This window comes from Prunus mume, linkage group LG6 (genome assembly GCF_029339155.1).
Source record: "Prunus mume cultivar Tortuosa linkage group LG6, ASM2933915v1, whole genome shotgun sequence".
Lineage (NCBI taxonomy): Eukaryota > Viridiplantae > Streptophyta > Magnoliopsida > Rosales > Rosaceae > Prunus > Prunus mume.
The window spans coordinates 15,819,817-15,841,926 of record NC_142703.1 but is presented as its reverse complement, the minus strand read 5'-3'; the positions used below and the strand labels follow the sequence as shown (position 1 = coordinate 15,841,926).

The window sequence follows — 22,110 nt, the reverse complement described above, 5'->3', positions numbered from 1 at the left end:
TTGTTCAAACACGCATGTGAACTATTAACTCAAGAAACAAAAATTTTAAAATTAAATGTAAACTAATGTAAGACTTACTTAATCAACAACTACAATAATTACATTTCACTTTCTTTTGGTAGATACTGTTTTTTTCGCTTGTCGACCAAGAAAACTAAATTGAAAACAAAGGAAAAAAAACTTTCTTGGTCCTTACTCTCCCATGAAAAATTGAAGGGCAATAATCTTTCAACTTTCTAGGCAAGAAAGCAAAGGGAAGGAAAAACAAACGTTGCTACTTCCCACACCACCCGATATACAAACTCCAACTCCATACGCTTAACCCTCACAGATATTTCCCTCTCAATCGAAAAATCCAAAAACGCCATTAAAATTCAAAACCCATTTTCTCACTCTTATCAGCTAAGCGACACTCAGGACACCACTGAAAAATGATGGAGGGAGCAACTCTGCTTCGCTCTTCTCTCACCTGCAACAGACTCTTCTTCTCCTTCCGCTCTGCTCGCCGCCTCTCTGGTTTCGCCTTACCCTCATCTCGTTCTTCGTCTTCTTCTTCAGCTTCTGCTATCCGAAACCACCGCCACCGTCGGATTCTGAACCCCAGCAGGCGCTCCCCGCTCCGCCGCAGCAGCAGATTGCTCCCCTCCTCTGCCCCCAACTCTACTAGAAGAAGCTTCTCATCCCTCGCCCCACGCGCAATCGCCACCCCCTTCACTCAGTCTCCTTCAGGTACATTTCCGTCTCAAAACCCTAGCTACCCTTTATGTAATTTTGTGTTTTGATTGAGTTTTTATTATTATAGAGTTTTCTGGGGTGGAGGATGAAGTTGTGGAGAAACTCGGATTCGAAAAGGTCTCTGAAGAGTTCATTGGAGAGTGTAAATCCAAAGCTTTGCTCTTCAGGCACAAAAGACCGGTGCCCAAGTCATTTCAGTGTCCAACGATGATGAGAATAAGGTGTTCGGTATAGTTTTCCGGACCCCACCGTGAGTATTTTTCCCAGAAAATCTCTCTTTTATGTAATGGAGCTTAGTATTTACCAATTGGGATACTGTATTTTCTGCCGATTATATGTTTGCTTGGTTGAGCTACAATAGACTTTAAAATCTATATAAATCAAGTTGTTTGAAGTGAATGCAAATTCCCCTTGTTTGTTTTGCTTTGATAATCTAGATGTTGAATGTTCTTTTATCTAATTGTTGATGCAGGAATGATTCCACTGGGATTCCACACATACTGGAACATAGTGTATTGTGTGGGTCTAGAAAGTACCCTTTGAAAGAACCGTTTGTTGAATTGTTGAAGGGAAGCTTGAACACTTTTCTGAATGCATTCACATATCCTGATCGGACTTGCTATCCAGTTGCTTCCACAAATACGAAGGTAAAAACGAGTAGAGAATTGGGAAGGAAATACAATGTGATCTATCTTGTATCTACTCTCTATTCTAAACTAAATCATGGTTGTCATTTTATATCAGGATTTCTATAACCTTGTTGATGTATATCTGGATGCTGTGTTCTTTCCTAAATGTGTGGAGGACTTTCGGACTTTCCAGCAGGAGGGTTGGCATTATGAGCTCAACGATCCTTCCGAAGATATATCTTATAAAGGTTGCCCACTTAATAGATGTGCCTAGTTCATAAAATGATGTATCATGGTTATAAATTCCATTGACTCCAAATTATTAAGCTAATGTCTTATTTCTTCTTAAATGATTTTTGTTCTTAATTTCAGGAGTTGTTTTCAATGAGATGAAAGGGGTCTACTCCCAGCCTGATAATATACTTGGGCGGGCTTCTCAACAGGCAAGTTTTCTTTTATTTTTCTGCCCAATTGTTTCTTGTTTATGTTTTAACAGTTGGCACATTTAGCTTCACCCATATTTGACTCAATTATTTCCTAGGGAGTCTTAATGATTTGCATTAGCCCCAATGGGCTTATGATTTATGTGTCAAATATTCCTGCTGAATTCTCATTTTCTCTTGTTGATTCCAAAATGAATTGTACTTAGCTGTTCTCTCTCTCTCTCTCTCTCTCTCTCTCTCTACCCCCTCTATAACAATATGAACCGTCACCTGAATTTGTTTACTTTATCGAGTTAGGTTTTTTGTTTGAACTTACTGTAGCAGGCTTAATTCAGGGCAACCATGTTAACTAGTTAAGAAGAAAGTCATGGTGGGCTTTAGTTTAAACGCATTAGTTTCAGCTAAATGTTTTGTAAAATCATATGCATACGTACATCATTAAACATTAGCAGTGACAATTATTTATGGTTATCTTCTTAATACAATATTATCTTGCTTCTGGCTCCATATCTATTTACCAGTGTGCTTGTAGTGATACTAATTGGAGTCATGAATGCTGGAGTATGTTGGTAATTTATTCTTGGTATACCTAGCCATCCATATTGATAGGTTAAGATTTACAGTCATCTGTTATCGTGGATGATTATAGCACTTGAACATTGAATGGCAATTAGCTTTTGTGAATGACTAGAGTACTTGGTTTTTATGTTTACCAAGTATCTCCTTTTTGTTTTATTATTTTCTTCAGAATACTTTTGATATAGTACATCTGGTTTCCATTTGTAACTGTTTCATGCACATTTGTTACAGGCTCTTTTTCCAGACAATACCTATGGTGTTGACAGTGGTGGTGATCCCAAAGTCATTCCAAAACTGACATTTGAGGAATTCAAGGTTTGTTGTGTTAACTAAGGACGAATACTCTTTGTTTAGTCCTTCAGAATATTATAATAAACTTAGTTGTGATTGTTTATGTGTTGTGACCATAGTATATATATTTCTCAAGTTTTGGTCTAATTGATCTCTATGGTGCTTCTGTTTGATGAAAGTTCAACTTTTTTATTTGTGGACTTAGAATATTATTCTTTTGTAGAATTTAGTACATTATTCATGTTATAGTAGCACATTCTGGGTAGCTTTTTAAGTGTTCTGGAAAATTTCAGCATGTTGCCTTTACTGTTGTCAGCTGACCATCAGCTGAAGTTGATGTAGTAGCTCGTAGGTATTAGATTAAGCACTCAAACAATAGAACATAGAAGAATATAAGAGATCGAGGAGATGAAAGAAAGGGCAGAACAGTAGAACAAGAAGAATATCGGAAGTTGAGGAGATGAAAATATAGATCGAATGGACGAAAGAAAGGACCAAAATCAGAGAACCGAGAAGGAAGGACAGAAATCACATAGTTTTAAGAGAAGGTTTACTCAATATCCAAATCTGCATTTTAAAGAACTACATGGGGGTATTTATAGCAAACTAAAACCTAGACATAATAGGATAAAAATCCCTTGCTTAAACAGAAATCATAACCCAAATAAAATAGGAAACTTCAAACTAGAAATCTGGAAATCTGGAAAAGTAGAAATCCTACTAGAATTTGGAAAACTAGAGTATCTAGGAAACTAACAAATACATTAGGAAACTAATAAATTTAGGTCCTACGCGTCCTGCATCAGAAGTTCTGAGCCATTTAAAGGATGCATTCCAATGCCATCTGGTTGCACAGTAGTTAGGGTTGTAATACAAAATGGTTTTGGACAAAAACTTTTTGTTGTTTATGAGAGCATTGTTGTCCATCTGGTACAGTGACTTCTAGTAGCATTATAAGTTTTCAGCTTGCTTCAAAGGAGAATGTGCTGCCACATGCATTAAGGCTTTTTAGTGTTTGTGCAGCATGCTATGACACTGTCTTTTTTGCAATCCTCCCTCCCACCCCCCTTCTTTCTCATGCGTATGTGTGTGGCCATCTTCCTGCCAAGTTACCTGATTCTCGTGTTTGAGTTTATAAATATTGAATATGCTTTAGTTGTATCTTAAATGTTTATAAATATTGAATACGCTTTAGTTGTATCTTAAATTATATTTAACAAAAGGACTTTTCTTTCTAACAAAAAATTTACAGGAGTTCCATCGTAAATATTACCACCCTAGCAATGCCAGAATCTGGTTTTACGGAGATGATGATCCAACTGAGCGCCTGCATATTTTGAGTGGTATTGCTTTAGATCTCTGCTTATACATACATTTGAATTACTTTTTGTTTTCATGCGAACTAGATTATGATGTAAGTCTCTTTTGGCCTTTTCCCTTAAAAGGTCGGTGAGTTTTCCCAAAAGATGATTTATGAGGAGGTTCTAGAAAGAAACTGTTGAGGATACTAATCTAGCCATTTAAACCATGAAAATTAAATTCCAGTTAAACTAATGGACCTTGTTACTGACACTTTATGCTATCATTTCTTTTAGTGGTGTACATGTAACACTAAATATTCCCTATTTTAGTTTTTATCTATTTTGTTTCAAATAACTAAAATGCAGGTTACTAATTTAAGAAAACTGTATGAACATCAGTTACAGCAAAGCCAAGGATGACTTGTGTTTCATTTTTGTCATTACTTTTCATTCTGATGACTTAGAATTTCAGATAAATGATATAATTTCAAAAGTGTGGAAAATATTTTGAATGTCTAGTATCTTACCTCTTTCTCTCATCCCCTTTCACTCTCAGAGTACCTAGATATGTTTGATGCAAGTTCATCTCCAAATGAATCAAGGATTCAAGCTCAAAAACTATTTTCAGAACCAATTAGGATTTCTGAGAAATATCCTGCTGGTGAAGGTGGTGATTTAAGGAAGAAAAACATGGTATGCCTCAACTGGTTGCTCTCTGACAAGCCCCTAGACTTGGAGACTGAGCTTACACTCGGGTTTCTGGATCATCTTATGTTGGGAACGCCTGCTTCTCCATTGAGGAAAATCTTACTGGAGAGTGGCTTGGGAGAGGCCATAGTTGGTGGTGGGGTTGAAGATGAGCTCCTTCAACCTCAATTTAGTATTGGGTTGAAGGGTGTTTCAGAAGATGACATTCAGAAGGTAGAAGAAGTAGTCGTGAGTACACTTAAAAAATTAGCAGAGGAAGGCTTTGATACAGATGCTGTAGAAGCATCCATGAATACGATTGAGTTCTCTCTCAGGGAAAACAACACGGGATCATTTCCTCGTGGCTTGTCCCTCATGCTCCGATCCATGGTATGATATATCTTTCTTTAGTCTAGTTTTCATCTCTATGCTTTTATTTCAAATAAAGAGCACCTTTCTTGGCCATTTCTTCTTAATCAGAGCTTAATATAATTTTTCTTTCTAAAGGGTAAATGGATATATGATATGGATCCCTTTGAGCCATTAAAGTATGAGAAACCTTTGCTGGCACTGAAAGCCAGAATAGAAGCGGAAGGCTCTAAAGCTGTTTTCTCTCCCTTAATAGAGAAATTCATTTTGAACAATCGCCATCGAGTTGTGGTAGAAATGCAGGTAATCAATTATATATTTTTTCCCAAAACGTTTTTGCCCTGTTTATTACTCCTAACAAGTAACTTCTGTGTCAGCCTGATCCAGAGAAAGCTTCTCGTGATGAGGAGGCTGAGAAACAAATTTTGGAGAAAGTTAAAGCTGGTATGACAGAAGAAGATCTTGCTGAGCTAGCACGTGCTACACAGGAGCTGCGACTGAGGCAGGAAACTCCTGATCCACCAGAAGCTTTGAGAAGTGTTCCAAGCCTTTCTCTGCAAGACATTCCTAAGGAACCTACTCGTGTTCCCACAGAGGTTAACATCACATGAAGTTTCTTATGTTTTATTTATTTATCTACTTTTTTTTTTTATGTGAACTTCCTTTTGGGCTAGTTTCTATTGAACTACCGTGTCTGTTAAATGCAGGTTGGCAATATCAATGGCGTGAAAGTTTTGCAGCATGACCTCTTTACAAATGATGTACTGTACACAGAAGTTGTGTTCAATATGAGTTCACTAAAGCAAGAGCTTCTTCCTCTGGTACCTCTTTTTTGGTAAGATGTTCTTTCCAATGAGTCCCTGATTTCTTCATTATTTTGGTTTCATTGTGAATGTAACATGAAGCTCTCCAAATTACTTGTTCTTCAATATCATATTTTCGTGTGAATACCCTGTGACTTTTGAATAAGACACTCATGCTCATGTCGTCCACTATTCATTGCCGTCAAATTGTACTTACGAAAGGGAAGACAGTAATATATAAGTCTTAATGGCAGAGCATCAATAGGAGTAGTAGTTGTTGCAGCAGCAACAGTGGTTTGCAAATTATGCACATGCTAATAAACTGCTTCTTACTGACAACAATAGTGTAACAATGGTGTTCGAATTATCAATTGAGCTTTACAAGTTGCTTCTTTTAAGAATATTATTTTTCTGAAGTAAGATCCTTCAAAAGCAAATTATTTTGCATTCTTGATTGTATCATGATGTTCTTTTGACAGCCAATCATTGCTTGAGATGGGTACAAAAGACTTGAGTTTTGTGCAACTTAATCAGTTGATCGGGAGGAAAACTGGAGGAATATCAGTTTATCCAATGACATCATCTGTACGTGGCAAGGAGGATCCCTGTAGCCATATAATTGTTCGAGGCAAAGCCATGGCAGGACGTGCTGATGACCTATTTCAACCTGGTATTTTTTTTTTCCCTTTTCTTTTCAGAGTTAGCAAATGAGTATTTCCAGTTTCATTACTTTAGGAATAATTTATATGAAGTGGGCTTCATGTACTTGTGTGTGTTTCAAATATTATGTTGTTATTATTGCTCTTAACTTCTCATGAAGTTTACCGTGAGTTGACAATATTTTGTAAATTCTTATGCACTTGAGGTGTACACCTGCACAAAATTTGACAATAACTGAAAAGAACAAAATTTGATTGATGAATGAAGATATCAATTTTCCTACTCATTACAGTTATTATTTTATGCCTTTAGTAAGTTTTCCTACTTTTGCCTTTTCAAGATAGGAAACAAGAATTTGTTTGAAAAAATAAACGAAATTCAAAAGGAGCATGCAAGGAGTCCATCCAGGACAAGCCAAGTGCGAAACACATAAGTGAGAAGCTAACAATTATGCAAAACTCCTGCCTAATTCGAAACATAAGATAACCTTTTTTCTAAAGAAAAAGGAGAATTTCCTTAGTTGAGGCTATTGACCAAGTTAGTGTGGAAAACTTGAATCATTGCTTTCTCTTACATTTTATCTTAGTGGATGTGAAAATTATAGATTAAATCAATTCTTGCCATTTGAAGGACGGATACTTTAATTTGAAATGCATCCCATGCAAAATTTCAATTGTTCTGCATTAATTCATAAAAAGTTTAGGATCTTTTTAAGAGAAAAAAAGTTTGATTGGTTATTCTTTCTTTATTAGGATTCCATTCACTATGAACAAACTATGTGACCCATCTCATACTCTTCCCTTATATTTTTTTCCCTTTGACTTGGAGGGAGGTTCGCGATTTGGGGGCCATTAACTGTATAATTATCTTTTTCCTCTATATTAGTATTTTAATTGTAGCATATTGCTCAAGTTGTTACTGCAGATATTTTATTAAGGTTTTCATGCATGTATTTTATGTTATTGCAGTTCAACTGTGTTCTTCAAGAAGTCCAATTTACAGACCAGCAGCGGTTTAAGCAATTTGTTTCCCAAAGCAAAGCTAGAATGGAGGTATATTATAAATCTCATCTGGACAAGTTCAACATAACTGATCCTTGACATTATCAGAGTGTAGAGTTTATGTTATGTCATTTTCAGAACCGATTGAGAGGTAGCGGTCATGGGATTGCTGCTGCAAGGATGGATGCAAAGCTAAATGTCGCCGGGTGGATTTCTGAACAAATGGGTGGTGTCAGGTTGGACTGAAATTTACAAGTGATTTGTCTTTTGTGTTAATCTTGCATATTCTACATTTCCTGTGTATACTCTTGTCTTTGTGAAGTGCACTGTAAGAAACACGGACAATATCATTCATGATTAAATTTTATGAAAATATCATTCATGATTTTGAGCTTGCATTGACATTAACATTAAATACATCTTATTTCTTGCTGTTCAATATACATCTTATACAATGATTTGCAGATTTAGGTTCATTTCAGGACCTTGCCATTTAACTGTGTATATTCTGTCTGCTTAGTTACTTGGAGTTTCTACAAGCTCTTGAAGATAAAGTTGATCAAGATTGGGATGGAATTTCTTCATCTCTCGAGGAGATTCGCAAATCCTTACTTTCTAGGAATGGTTGCATAGTTAATATGACTGCTGAAGGGAAGAATCTTACCAACTCTGAGAAGTTTGTTAGCAAATTTCTTGATTTGCTACCTAACTCTCCCGTTGCTACTTCTACTTGGAATGCTCGACTACCTTCATCAAATGAAGCCATTGTTATACCTACTCAGGTTAGAATAATATTCTTTTTTGGCATGGTTCCTTTTTGCATATTTTGTGGAGGAATAATTCTAAGCTGTTACCTTCTGCAGGTTAATTATGTTGGAAAAGCTGCTAACATTTACGACACTGGTTATCAGCTTAATGGGAGTGCGTATGTTATCTCCAAATACATATGTAATACATGGTTGTGGGATCGTGTTAGAGTTAGTGGTGGGGCATATGGAGGCTTTTGTGACTTTGATAGTCACTCAGGTAAAAAATTGCGCTGTTAAATGTTCGCATGGAGTTTCAGTTGCTTATGTTGTTACCTAACGTTCTGAAATTTTCTGTAGGAGTATTCTCCTTCTTATCTTATCGCGACCCCAACTTGTTTAAGACACTTGGTGTATATGATGGAACTGGGGATTTTCTCCGACAATTAGATATGGATGATGAGACTCTTACAAAGTCCATTATTGGGACAATTGGCGATGTTGATTCGTACCAGCTTCCTGATGCCAAGGGTTATAGTAGGTATGTACACATCTATCAGTTCTTGGTTTGTAGGAGAGTGAAGATATATGTAAGGGTCACTGTGAACCAGAAGGAATCGGGAAGAGGAAGGAAATGTTTTTCCTTTTAATGATTATTGTTGGAAACAATCCTGTGTATGCCCCTCATAATTCCACATCTAATGTATTGCATACAACCTGCCACAATAGCTCGTTGGTGATGTCACATTGGTTCTGAATTTGCTTCTTATTTCCTGAAACGTATGAATCTTTTCTCCTCACTCCCTCCTTTTTTTCCTCCTGCAGTTTGTTGCGGCATTTACTGGGAGTCACAGAAGAAGAAAGGCAAAGGAGACGAGAAGAGATATTGTCAACAAGGTAAATATTCTGTTCATTGGTTGATGAGTTGACTTGATATTCAAGTTGTAAGGCATACCAAGCATATGACACCACTAAGGCTGTGCTTTTGAAGAAACAACCTTTGTTGTTATCCCGTCTTTGTCATCTTGATTACTGCCCTTTCAACGATTTTCAAAGGGTACTTACGAAAAAGTTAGATTAGAACCATAGAAGGAAACTTGAATGTTCTGCTAGCCAACGTGCCTTAGTTGATTAAATGTATAACTTATATTTTTCCATATGAGGTATCATCATCCTCATAGCTGTTCCATTTTCATTTTTGGGCGATAGGCAGCTCACGCGATGCCACCTTTATTATACGTAATGAGTATTTTTCCTAGTTCACTATTTTTACTCATTATTCCTTTGTCCTGCAGCGTGAAGGACTTCAAGGAATTTGCAGAGGCAATTGATGCGGTAAAAAACAAAGGGGTTGTGGTTGCAGTGGCATCTCCAGATGACGTTGAAGCAGCACATAAGGAGCAAAACAACTTCTTTGAAGTAAAGAAAGCCCTCTAAGCCCTCCCAGAAAATGCTAGAGATATAGGCTTTTCTGTAACCCCATTCCCCCATTATACAGCAAGGGACGCTCAATTTATTGTTCCATTTTTACCCCGTTTTACACAAAGCAATACATACAATGCAATCATATTAGATTAGCAAAGAAATTTTGAAGCAGTGTACCACCAATTCCTTTGACTCCTTAAATGTGAGTTAAAAGTCTTCATTTTTCCGTCTCCTTTATCCTCTTTTACAGTCAATTTTATGCCGGTAATTTGTCGATAAACTCGTGAAATTGCCATCGCAGTTTCATTTTGAACTGAACATATATAAATATCAGCTTAGAATCGATATTTGACAGAAAATTGAATTGATAAATATCAGCTTAGAATCGATAAATAACAAACATCAAATTTAAATATCAGCTTAGAATTATACAACTTACACTCCACTCGATATGTTAAATTAAATTATTATTTTATTATATTTTAGTGTTGATTTATTTTTAATTAAAAAGAAAAGTAGAAAAAATAATAAAATATTCATTTGACATCTTGCTTTTGGGATGTCAAAAATATCTCAACATCCAATTCATTCCACATCATCTTTGACACATCAGTTTGAATGATGTAAGATGTCATTTCTAGCTGTTAAATATCTATATGACATTTTTGACATATGGGTTGGAGTCTTGGAGATACTCTTACTACTGAAGAATTTTGGCTTATCTTGAACAAGTGGATGTTAAGCTTTGTAAATGTTTTCAAATAGCCGTCTGGGGCTGTATCAGATATGCATGGTTTTCAGCAGCCGCCTGAAAGGGTGAAACTTGCCATAGATGGTTGTTATTTGTCTCATTTCCCCAGCTTCAGTCCTAGCTTTCCCATTTAGCATAACAAGGTTCAGACCAAAAAGTAAAGTCAGGTATTCATAAGATGGGCAAGTTGGTCTGCCCAAATGTTTAAAATCACTGAATGCAAATGGTTAAAATCATGAACGAGCAAAATAGGATCTAAACTACGAACATTTTAAAATTGGATGGAAATTCTTTGCTCTGAAAAAATATCAGAAATTTGAGGAGGGTCGAACTGGTTCAAGTATGTTATTCTTGAAGTTAAACTCCCATAATAAGTTAATTAAGAGTTTTCTTAAGCTACAATACATATTGGTTTTGTCAATTGTCCACGCGCTTTTGGGTTTGTTATCAACCATTAGTTGATGTAGTATCCTCATAATAACTATATGTCCATTGCTTCCATTACGTGGTGATCGCATACGTTGCAGGAAAATATTACTCGTTAATAAGTTTATTGAAATTCAGCATTACTATTTCCAATTGATAACTAAGAGGATATAATAATAAATTCTGAAAGACAGAAATGTTTCAACTATGGAGTATACTTTCCTCAACTATTAATACTAATAGAGTTAACAAAAAATATAAATTTCTTTTTGTTGCTAATTCTCAATTAAGATTTTCTTTTATTTTTATGATTTAATATTAAATTATGCCAAACTTTGAACTCAAGCTTGGCTCGTCCCAAATGGGAGCCAAGCTTAAAACTCTTGTTCTATTCTACAACAAACTAGCCATATTTCAAACTCAGCTCGGCTCGTCCCTACCAAGAATTTTGAGCAAAATATTTCCCTCCCTAAACCATCCCCATACCTTGACCATAAACACAAAACCATCCCCATACACACAAATTAATGACAAACGCCAAATCCATACGTTAAGTCTCGAAAATTTGCTGGACAAAACGAAAGTGCTTTTCCGTACGGTCAGCTCTGTATTGTTCTCAGCACCGCTACCTGCCCGTACGGTCAGCTCTGTAATCACACAGGCACGTCGCGCTTCTCCATATAAACCCACGTCTCTCCATTTCTAGAAACCCAAAAACCCCATTTTGAAGACATTTGCATTTGCTCCTCCTCTTCTTGTTACCTTCTTCCCAGTCCCACTGTTTCACTCAGAGACAGTGAGACGCCATAAAAATGGCGGGGGCTACTACTCTGCTTCGTTCTCCTCGCCGAATCTCTCGTTTTGCCTTACCATCATCTTCATCTTGTTCTTTCTCTTCAGTTTCTGCTCCTAGAAACCACCGCCACCGTACGATTCCGGACGTCCCCACCGCACCCTATCTGCTCCGAAGCCACATAATATTACTCCCCTCTTCCTCCCACCCCCATGTCACAACCCACTTCAGGTGCCTCTCCTCACGAGCCGTCCCCGCTTCTTCTGACACTCCACCATCTGGTACATAACATGACTATGTTCCACTTCAAATCCCAAGCTACCATCTTTTTGTTATTTTGCGATATAATCGATTTTTTTTCTTGTGGGTACAGAGTGCCCGGAGGTGAAAGATGAAGTTTTGGACAAGCTAGGATTCGAGAAGGTTACCGAAGAGTTCATTGGGGAGTGCAAGTCGAAAGCTTTACTTTTCCGGCACAAAAAGACCGGTGCCCAAGTCATTTCTATGTCCAACGACGATGAACAAAAGGTCTTTAGCATTATTTTCCGGAACCCACTGTGAGTGCTCTTCCAAAATGTCTCCTTTCCTTTTCTTTTTGGTAAAATGAAGCTGTCCATTTATGCATTTTCAAGAATCATATATATATAATGTTTTGGAACGAATGGGAAAAGCCTCCTTGTTTATCTATTTAATCTATTTTCTTTTTTTTGGGTTAAAGCCTCCTTGTTTATTTAACTGTTGATGCAGGAAGGATTCCACTGGAATTTCACAAATACTGCAACGGAGTGTATACTGTGGGTCAAGAAAGTACCCTGTGAAAAATCCATTTGAGGAGGTGATTGGAGGGACCTTGGGTAATTTTTCGGAAAAATTCATATATTCTGATAGGACTTGCTACGTAGTTACTTCCGCACATACAAAGGTAAAACGGGTTGTGAAAGTTAAGGAAAAGGGTCTCTGTTGTATCTACTCTGTATTCTAACAACAAGGTCGTCATTTTTATATCAGGATTTTTATAATCTGGTTGATATGAACCTCGACGCCCTCTTCTTTCCCAAATGTGTGGAGGACTTACAGATTTTCCGGCAGGAGGGTTGGCATTTCGAGCTCAACGACCCTTCCGGGGACATATCTTATAAAGGTTGCACATCCGATTGATGTTCCCAGTTCTCTTGTGTACTGGTTTTTAATTACATTTCCTTTGGCAAAGTTCCATGTTTCTGGCGTACAAATTCCATTAATTTCCACGTATGAAAATGTGTTAATTTCTTCGTAAATAATTTTTTGCTTAGGAGCTGTCTTCAATCAGATGAAAAAGTATTATTCTCAGCCTGAGCCTATAAGTATATTAAAGAAGACTACTCGACAGGCAAGTTTTCTTTCTACTTCCTTTTTGTCCAATTGTTTATTGTCTATGTTTGTGACATTTTGGCAGGTTTACATCAGAACTCAACTGTTTCTCTCTCAGTTCATGTCCATAGGAAATCTTAAGAGCTACACAGTCATCTTTTATCATTGATGACTAGAGAGCTACCAGTTTGGTTATTATGTTTCCTTAGTGTCATCTTTTTTGTTTTCATTATTCATTTCGATGTATGTTTAATATATCTGGTTTCCATTTTGTACAGGCCATTTTTCCAGAGACTACATATGGTTTTGACTGTGCAGGTGATCCAAAAGTTATTCCCCAATTGTCATTTAAGGAATTCAAGGTTTGTTTGTTCACTAAGGAGGAGGATTAGCTATTTTGTACATCAGAATACCATGATAAACTTTAAAACTGTTACTAACTTTTTATTTTAGATTCTAGACTCTGATTTTCTCGAAGTGTGTAGTACGTTGTTGATGTTATATTAGCACATTAATTCTCTGCAATTTTTTGGGGAATGCCCCAGAAAATCATCCTAATTTCTGAATCATTTGAAGGACACATTCCAACTACCATCATCTCATTTGGTTGTATAATTATGGTATTTAGGATTTTATTACAAAAAGGTTTTGAACAAATAATTCTATTTTAATGAAGTCACAGTAACTTCTAGTAGCATTACCTCCTTTTTTTAATCTCTAATATTCTGATTAGTCTCTCTCTCTCTCTCTCTCTCTCTCTCTCTCTCTCTCTCGGGCTGATGCATATGCCTGGTACCATCTTCTGCCAAATTGTCTGAATGTCAAGCAAGTTATCTATAAACATATGATTCTTCTCTATATATATGAACTGTTTCGTAAAGTTTATTTAGTACTAGTTATTTTCTTTCTGAGTTTCTGACGATAAAATTACAGGAGTTCCACCGTAAATATTACCATCCCAGTAATGCAAGGATATGGTTTTATGGAGATGATGATCCAACTGAGCGCCTGCGCATTTTGAGTGGTATTGAAATAGATCCCACATGTGACTACTTTGCCTGCAAAGCATCTTGTGGCTATTTTGGCCTTTACCTTAGAAGAGTGGGGAGTTTTCTCATATCAAATGGCTACTTTGATGCATGACTGTTATGACTTATCAACTTTACTATATCTTAAAGAAGGTTGTCAAACCTGTAAATCACAAATATCCCTCCATTTCCGTTTTGCCACCAACTTGTTTTCAAGAACTGAAACAGAGTTTACTTAAAATTCAGATAAGGAAATGAACAGCTGTTAGAGCAATACAATGGTCAACAATGTCTTTTCTTATGTAATTTTTTTTCCTTGTGATGATTCAGATGAATGACATAAGTTTAAGATTGTCAAAATTAATTTTGAAACTTATATCTGAACCATCTTACTCTCTCTCAGAGTACCTGGATATGTTTGATGCAAGCTCAGCTCCAAATGAATCGAGGATTAAACCACAGAAGCTATTTTCAGAACCAGTTAGGATTTTTAAGAAATATCCTTCTATTCCATTTGCTGATTTAAAAAAGAAAAACATGGTATGCCTCAGTTGGTTGCTCTGTGATGGGCCTCTAGACATGGAGACTGAGCGGACGATTCAGGTTTTGCTTCATCTTATGTCGGGAACTATTTTTTCTCCACTGAAAAGAATCTTGCTTGAAAATGGCTTTGTAGATGTTTTTATTGAGGTTTCTGTTGATCTCCTTCAACCTCTATTTAGTGTTGGGGTGATGAGTGTTTCTCATGATGACATTTTAAAAGTAGAAGAATTAGTCATGAGTACACTTAAGAAATTAGCAAAGGGAGGCTTTCATTCAGATACTCTGGAAGTATCCTTGAATGGGATGGAGTTTAATCTCAGGGAATACAATGATGAACCATATACTCGAGGCGTGTCCTTATTGGTTCGATCCATGGTAAGATATACACTCTTTAGTTTTGTTTTCTCCTTTGTTTTTTTTTTCTTTGTCGATAAAATGCCTGGCATGTATTATAGCGATTTATTCTTGGTCATGAGCTTAATATTTATTCTCTATAGGATAAATGGATATTTGATATGGATCCCTTTGAGCCATTAAAGTATGGGACATTTTTAACGGCACTGAAATCCAGAATACAAAAGGAAGGCTCTAAGGCTGTTTTCTCTCCTCTGATAGAGAAATTCATTTTGCACAATCCTCATAGAGTTGTGGTAGAAATGCAGGTAATCAATTAAAGCATTTTGCATTAAACTTTGTGGCCATGTTTGTTATTCCTAACCAGCTACTTCTTTGTCAGCCCGATCCACAAAAGGCTTCTCGTGCTGAAAAAGCTGAGAAAGAAATTCTGGGGAAAGTTAAAGCAAGCTTAACAGATAAAGATCTCGCTGGCCTGGTACGTGCTACACAGGAGCTGCGACTGAAGCAGTCAACTCCTGACCCACCAGAAGCTATGAGAAGTGTTCCAAGCCTCTCTCTGCAAGACATTCCAAAGGAACCTACTACTGTTCCAAAAGAGGTGATCTTTACCTTAAATTTCTGGTTTCTTATATATGTTTAAGTTTGATATGAGTTTCCTTATGGGTTAGTTTCTGCTAGAATAAAAAAATAAAAGCGCATCTGTTATATGTAGGTTGACTATATCAATGGAGTTAAAGTATTGCAGCATGATCTCTTCACAAATGATGTCCTTTATACTGACATTGTGTTTGATATGAGTTCAGTAAAGCAAGAGCTTATCCCTTTGGTACCCCTTTTCTGGTAAGATGCTATCTTCAATATAAGTAACCTAATTTGTCATTACTATTTGGTTTCATCGTGAACACGACACGACATGATGATGAGCCAGAGACTATGTCATTGTGTTCATTTTAATTGCCTGTCATTAATTAAGAAACTAACAAGGCTAACCTTTATCCTCATTCCTGACCACCTGACTCAATACCAGATTGATGCCAACGCCCTTTTTTAGTTGAATCTTTTTGTTCCATTAGACTTTCAGAAACCTATGCTCAGCTCTTAAATCATGTCATCCTGAAGGGCAATGTCGTAATTTTTGTAGAACACCTGAGTATAGTGATAACTTTACCTTAAATTACATTTGGAATTGTGCATAATAATAGAACTGCATGTTTGTTTTTTTTTTTTTTTCACAAGAAAGTTGTGATTACATTCACTTTCTGTTAATTCCAATGGTTATTCTGCATGCAACACTCATGTTATAGTAAAACTGAATATTTCTGTGGATATCCAGTGATTGTTGAATAAAACACTAATTGTTTCGGCTAATTATACTTACAAAAGCAACGAAAATATTCTTTAACATCTTAATCGCAAAGCGTCAATAATGGTAGTAGTAGTTGCAGCCCCAGTATGACAATTATGCTCGCCGTAGTAATGAACTGATTCTCTACTTACATCAGCAGTGCTGTATGTTGATAATAATTTTGAACTAGCAGTGAACCTCTACATGTTTACAAAGAAGAGTCTTATTTAGAAAAACAAAAAATTGTTTTAATCCAAATTTTTTTTTATCCTTTGTTGACTATATCATGCTGTTCTTGACAGTTACGCATTGCAAAACATGAATACAAAAGACACATGTTTTGTTGGTCTTCGTCACTTGACTCTAAGAAAAACTGGTGGAATATCAATTGAGTCAATGATACGGTGCACGGAAGATCCCTGTTGCCATATAATTGTTCGAGGGAAAGCCATGGCCAAACGTGCTGAAGATCTATTTCGCCTGGTATTCTTTTCCCTTTTCTTTTCATAGTTAGCAAATGAGTGTTTCTAGTTTCCTTTTCTTCATATCCGATCAACCGGGCAGAGGGAATTCGAACTTGGGTGTGTGTGTCTAAATAATTTTGTATGCTATTAGTACTTATTGGTCTTCAGTTAACTTCCTCCATCAGTTGACAATAGTTTTTCTGATATGGGCCTGCCTATGCACGTAGGTTTACATCAGAACAATAACTGAATGCTGATTGAATCCATTTTCCCACACATTGTAGTAGTTAATCTGTCGACTATAAATTAATTATATATATATATTTTTTACGAACGCAATGCAAAAGCTGATGGCATGTTGTTGCAGATAAACTATCTTCTTCAAGAAGTCCAGTTTACAGACCACCGGTGGCTTAAGCGGCTTGTTTCCCATGCTATAGTGCAGGTATTATAAACTTTTATTCGGAAAAGCTCAACATTGCCGGTCCGTAACTTTAACTATTAAAGCTTGGGGTTTATATTGTGTCATTTTCAGTACGAACAAAGTGCTGAACTTAAAGGTCAGAACATTATTGCGTTAAGGATGGACGCAAAGCTAAATGTTTTTGGGTGGATTCGTGAACAAATGTGTGGTATCAGGTAGGACTGAATTTTTCAACTGATTTGTCTTCTGACCTAGCCTTTGCATATCCTAACTGTTCTTGTGTCTATTCCTGTCTCTGTGAATTGTATTTTTCAGGAACTTGGAGCTATTGTTTATGATTTCCAGTTTGCTAACCACTTTGTTCTTGCTATTTATTATACATCTTTTAAACTATGTAAATATTTAGGTTCATTCCAAGACCTTGCCATTTTAACTTTGTTATGCATATCTCTTTGAGATAAAGGAACAATTTATGTCTGTTGAGATCTTAGCCTATATTTGAGATGAATAACTGGAAACCTTTTAAGTTCTGTGCAATGATTTTCTTATAGTATGGATAATTCAGCATTTACTACGGAAAAATGATGGGACCAATACAGTTTCTCATACAGTTTGTATATTTTTTCTTAGTCACTTGGAGTTTCTACGAGCGCTTGAAAAGAAAGTTGATCAAGATTGGGAAAGAATTTCTTCATCTCTCGAGGAGATTCGCAAGTCCTTGTTTACTAGGAAAGGTTGTATAATTAATATGACTGCTGAAGGGAAGAATCTTACCAAATCTGAGCAGTTTGTTGGCAAATTTCTGGATTTGCTGCCTGGTAACCCTCCCTGTGCAACAACTACTTGGAATGCTAGACTACCTTGTGTAAATGAAGCCATTTTAATACCTACTCCGGTTAGAACTGAAATCATTTTCTGCTTGGTTCCTTTCTGTATATTAAATTATTTGTGGGGAGTGATTGTCCTTAACTCTTACGTTCTACATTTTTTTTTTGTTGGTCTGATACGTTCTACAGGTTAACCATGTTGGAAAATCTGTTAACATTGATAACACTGGTTATCGGGTTAATGGAAGAACAGATGTTATCTCCACATTTCTTGTTTGTGCACGTACATGGTTGCCTGATCGCACAGTAATTAGTGGTGCAGTTTATGCCACTTATCGCTCTGATAATTACTTAGGTAAAAAAAATTTGCATGGATTTTTAATTGCTGTTTTAGAACCTCACTGACAAAATTTTATGCAGGAGCATGCTCTTTCTTACCTTCTGGTGACACCAACTTGTTGAAGACCCTTGACCGATATGATAACACTGGAGATTTTCTACGACAATTAGAAATGGATAATGATACTCTTAAAATGGCCATTATTCAGGCACTTAAAAACGACTCATGCAAGTATCTTGATCCCAAAGCCAAAGGTTACAATAGGTATGTGAACATCATGTTTTGTAGGAGAGTGGAGACATATAAGTGTCACTTGATTCAAAAGGGAACAAGAAGAAAGAAAGAAATATGTTTCAGCATAGTTTATGAACTGCTTCCCATCATTTTCTTTTTCTTGTAGTTTGGAGCAGTACTTAACGGGAGTCACAGAAGAAGATAGGAAAAGGAGACATGAAGAGATGTTGTCAACCAGGTAAAGAGGCTGTTAATTGTTTGGTGGTTTTAGCTGATAAAGTTGTGAGGCAGATCGTTGCCATCTTGACTAAATTTTGAACAATTTTTAAGCGATGCTTCGGCAAAAACTATATTAGGACAATGGAGAAGGGAATTTGAGCATTCTACTTATTGTTTGTCTGACCTTAGTTGATCATTATTTACTACTTATATTTGTCCAATTGAGGCATCATTATCTGAATTGTGTACACTATTTCATTTCCTTTGGCCATAGACAACTTCCATGATGCTTGTAAAAGCTAAAATAACGTTGATTAAGGCTCATACCTGTGAATATTTTACGACGTCACAATATTTTTACGTTGTTATACGCCTTTGTGACGCAGCTTGAAGGACTTCAAGGAATTTGCAGATGCATTTGACGCAGTCAAAGACAAAGGGGTTGTTGTTGCAGTGGGAGCACCAAATGATGTTCATGCAGCACTAAAAGAGCGACCTGACTTCTTTCAAGTAAAGACACCCTTCACCCGTGCAGAATTTTAGGTTGCCTAGGATATGGGTTTCTTCTGTTTTGGCCTTTCAAGTAATTAGACTTATATGCTCAGAGCCGACTACCTTTTGCCAGTTCTTTGTAAACAATGAGTAGAATCTTTGACCGGATGTTACGTACCTTCAATTGTGGACATACTAATGCAATTGGTGTGCCAGTCCTGAGATTATCTTTTCCTATATATTACTATTGAAACTGTAATTTGATGTTCAATACTTAACATAATCAGGGTTAGTCCAAATTTTAACCCAAAAAAATTAATATATTGTTAGATGGGTGGCAATATATTTCTTTATCATTACTATATGTGATAAAGAAAATTGAAATTAATGCAAATGTTGGTTAGGTTAGTTGGCCAAGGCAGTGTGTTCGTTCCATTGCACCTGAGTTCGAACCCCCTTCCCATACATTAGAATAGTTTAGAATATTGCCACTGTCAAGGAAAAAAAAAAAGATAAAGAAAATTGAAATGATATATTGGACAATAGCATTTAATTTAAAGCTCAAAACCGCTTCTAGTTTTGTGCCTTGGTCATATGGCTTGAGTCTTGTTGATCTGTTCAAATGTTTGCCTTCTGCAGTTATTCACAAAGTACCTGTGACCCTTATATAATAAGAACTGCATGCAGCTTCTGCCATATCCATAAACTTGTGTATAGTACATGTTTTCTTAGGTATTAGTCAGAGGTTTTTTTTCTTTCTTCCGCTGTGAATATTTATGCCCGTATCCATAAATTTGTAAAATGGGTCATATCATCTCTTTTGTTTTGTTTGTTACCTTCAACCAAGGTACTTCTGTTGCTGCTTCTTCTGCTTGGCTAGCTGCTGGTACATGTGATATATAACATTGCTGATGTCAAAAGTGCTTGCATGCCATCATAACATTGTTAACAACAAACTTAATTAAGCCTGCAGGGGGATAAAAATCCTCTGCTAGCTTCGTCCCGGGTCCTCTTCCACTATGTACCTGCCGTCGAGTGTATAAATCCCTCACCGGAGAAGTCAAGTCATGCACCTCACTATAAAAGATTATGAGCATCTTATTGTCAATTGATTTTGAATTGAATACTCTAATTCTATAATTATATATTCGTTTTTCGGCCATAAACCGATGATTATTGCTAATGACTATCGTACGGCAGCCTTATACTTGTTTTGTTTATGTAAGAATGCGTAGACCGAGGACTTGCATGGTGGTCCACTGGTCCAGTCCCTATTATAGGGTTAGCTATACATAAATACATACATACATACATATATAAATCTTTTTCAATTTCTCACCCAACATTCCTGCAGACCTGATCCTAAGTATATATAATCAGCTGGCATATGACACGGACCTAATAATTTGTCCTACCCTAGCTCCTTAATAACTAATGACCATCACTCAATCAGCTGGCCCTTGTAGCAGAGGAAAGGATTAATAGTCCTAGTACTAAATAGTCCCTACCTCTAAATTTCCCTTGAAATAAGACAAGAGGGTACGTTCCTCTTAAACTTAATCTGCAGTTTGGTTGATCAAGGAGCAACCATTTATAATGCCATAATTGGCATTTGAATTTTTTTGAACTTGTAATTATTGCTAGATCTGCACTAACATGTTTCAAGAAGGGAAGTCAAGTGATTGCAAGTAATTAATTGTATCCCTCTACGAAAATGTAAGCATGTTAGGTCGATTACATGGTGGCCTTATATGGTCCTTTATTTATATACATTTGGGCAAACAGAAGACAATATATGAGAGTCCTCCCCTTCCCAAGTTAGCTATATACAATCACAATGACATGCATCTACACATGTGTACAAAAGACACACATAAATCCACACATAGGTGCAGTGGAGGACCTATTAAGGCGCAAGGAGGTGCACTACACCTCCTCTCGCTTGAAAAGTCATCATAGGTGCTATATATTGCACCTCTGCTCAACTTGGGAGGTGCACTCTTGGTGTTTGACGAAAAGCCTAAACGAATTCAGTCTGATGATGCACTGTGCTGTGTTGTGTTGCGCAACGCGCTTGTCTTTATTTATTTTTAAAAATCCTAGCTAAAATTGCACTTCCCCTTAAAAAAATCTTGAGTCCACTATACGTACATCGATACATGACAATAAACACCTACAAACTAGACTAGTACCAAGCAGGTACTACAAGTACATTAAGATTTGAACATGCAATTGATTATTTGCACCATTTTGTGACATCACTATTAGATGAATTTACATTGAATTCTTATACTAATATTAGCATTGTAGTTTATATTTTTATACAGGCGATAATGAGGAAGGGGAGAATCGAACCTAAGACCTCAAGTGTAGGGGTAAATGCTCTTATGAAATTTAGGTATTAGTTAAAAGTTGTGAGAAAGGGAAGTAAACATTTGGTACATAATAGGTTTGTTGATACCTATACCTATATAGTGTGGTGTAAAGTAAAATTTGGCATAATGTATCACTATCTAGGCCAACTTTTGGTCCCATCACTTAAGTCCCATGCCTTTTGTACTTGTGGCAACATCAATGAGAGAAGAGTGTTCTTACTCCATTTTCTTTTTGGCTGTTGTGGGGACGAAATTGGGTTGGTGCTCACTCATTTTCCAATCAATTCACCCTACGAAACTGAGTCGTACCAAAAATTTGGGAAAAATGTTTTGTTTGCAACCCTTTTTCTCGACTCTCTTTTATTTTTTTCTTTTGCTTTCTCATGAGGTGGGGATGTGATATAGTCACTTGAGATTCACTTCATATGAGAGAGAGAGGAAAAATAATTGGATTCTAAAACATTTTGGTGAAA

The 22,110-nt window shown here is 36.5% G+C and overlaps 2 protein-coding genes across 2 annotated transcripts; both read left to right on the top strand.

Moving 5' to 3' along the window:
- Positions 1-304: 304 nt before the first annotated feature.
- On the top strand, positions 305-9,900 carry LOC103335297 (presequence protease 1, chloroplastic/mitochondrial-like). Its single transcript, XM_008238309.2, is given in 21 exon segments — positions 305-729; positions 803-904; positions 907-985; positions 1,208-1,382; positions 1,480-1,612; positions 1,737-1,807; positions 2,618-2,701; positions 3,930-4,020; positions 4,535-5,055; positions 5,173-5,337; positions 5,412-5,630; positions 5,742-5,869; positions 6,317-6,497; positions 6,499-6,507; positions 7,466-7,549; positions 7,637-7,734; positions 8,019-8,280; positions 8,362-8,524; positions 8,605-8,785; positions 9,070-9,141; positions 9,540-9,900. Coding segments are annotated over 21 exon segments (3,258 nt in total). The 5' UTR covers positions 305-431; the 3' UTR covers positions 9,682-9,900.
- A 1,648-nt stretch (positions 9,901-11,548) lies between these two features.
- On the top strand, positions 11,549-19,691 carry LOC103335318 (presequence protease 1, chloroplastic/mitochondrial-like). Its single transcript, XM_008238330.2, has 19 exons — positions 11,549-11,920; positions 12,013-12,196; positions 12,387-12,561; positions 12,648-12,780; positions 12,932-13,008; positions 13,268-13,351; positions 13,923-14,013; positions 14,421-14,935; positions 15,058-15,222; positions 15,297-15,515; positions 15,630-15,757; positions 16,565-16,745; positions 17,094-17,171; positions 17,262-17,365; positions 17,781-18,045; positions 18,167-18,332; positions 18,398-18,581; positions 18,718-18,789; positions 19,157-19,691. Exons 1-19 carry the CDS (start codon positions 11,659-11,661, stop codon positions 19,311-19,313), a joined length of 3,240 nt encoding a protein of 1,079 aa, XP_008236552.2. The 5' UTR covers positions 11,549-11,658; the 3' UTR covers positions 19,314-19,691.
- The last annotated feature ends 2,419 nt before the right edge of the window (positions 19,692-22,110 follow it).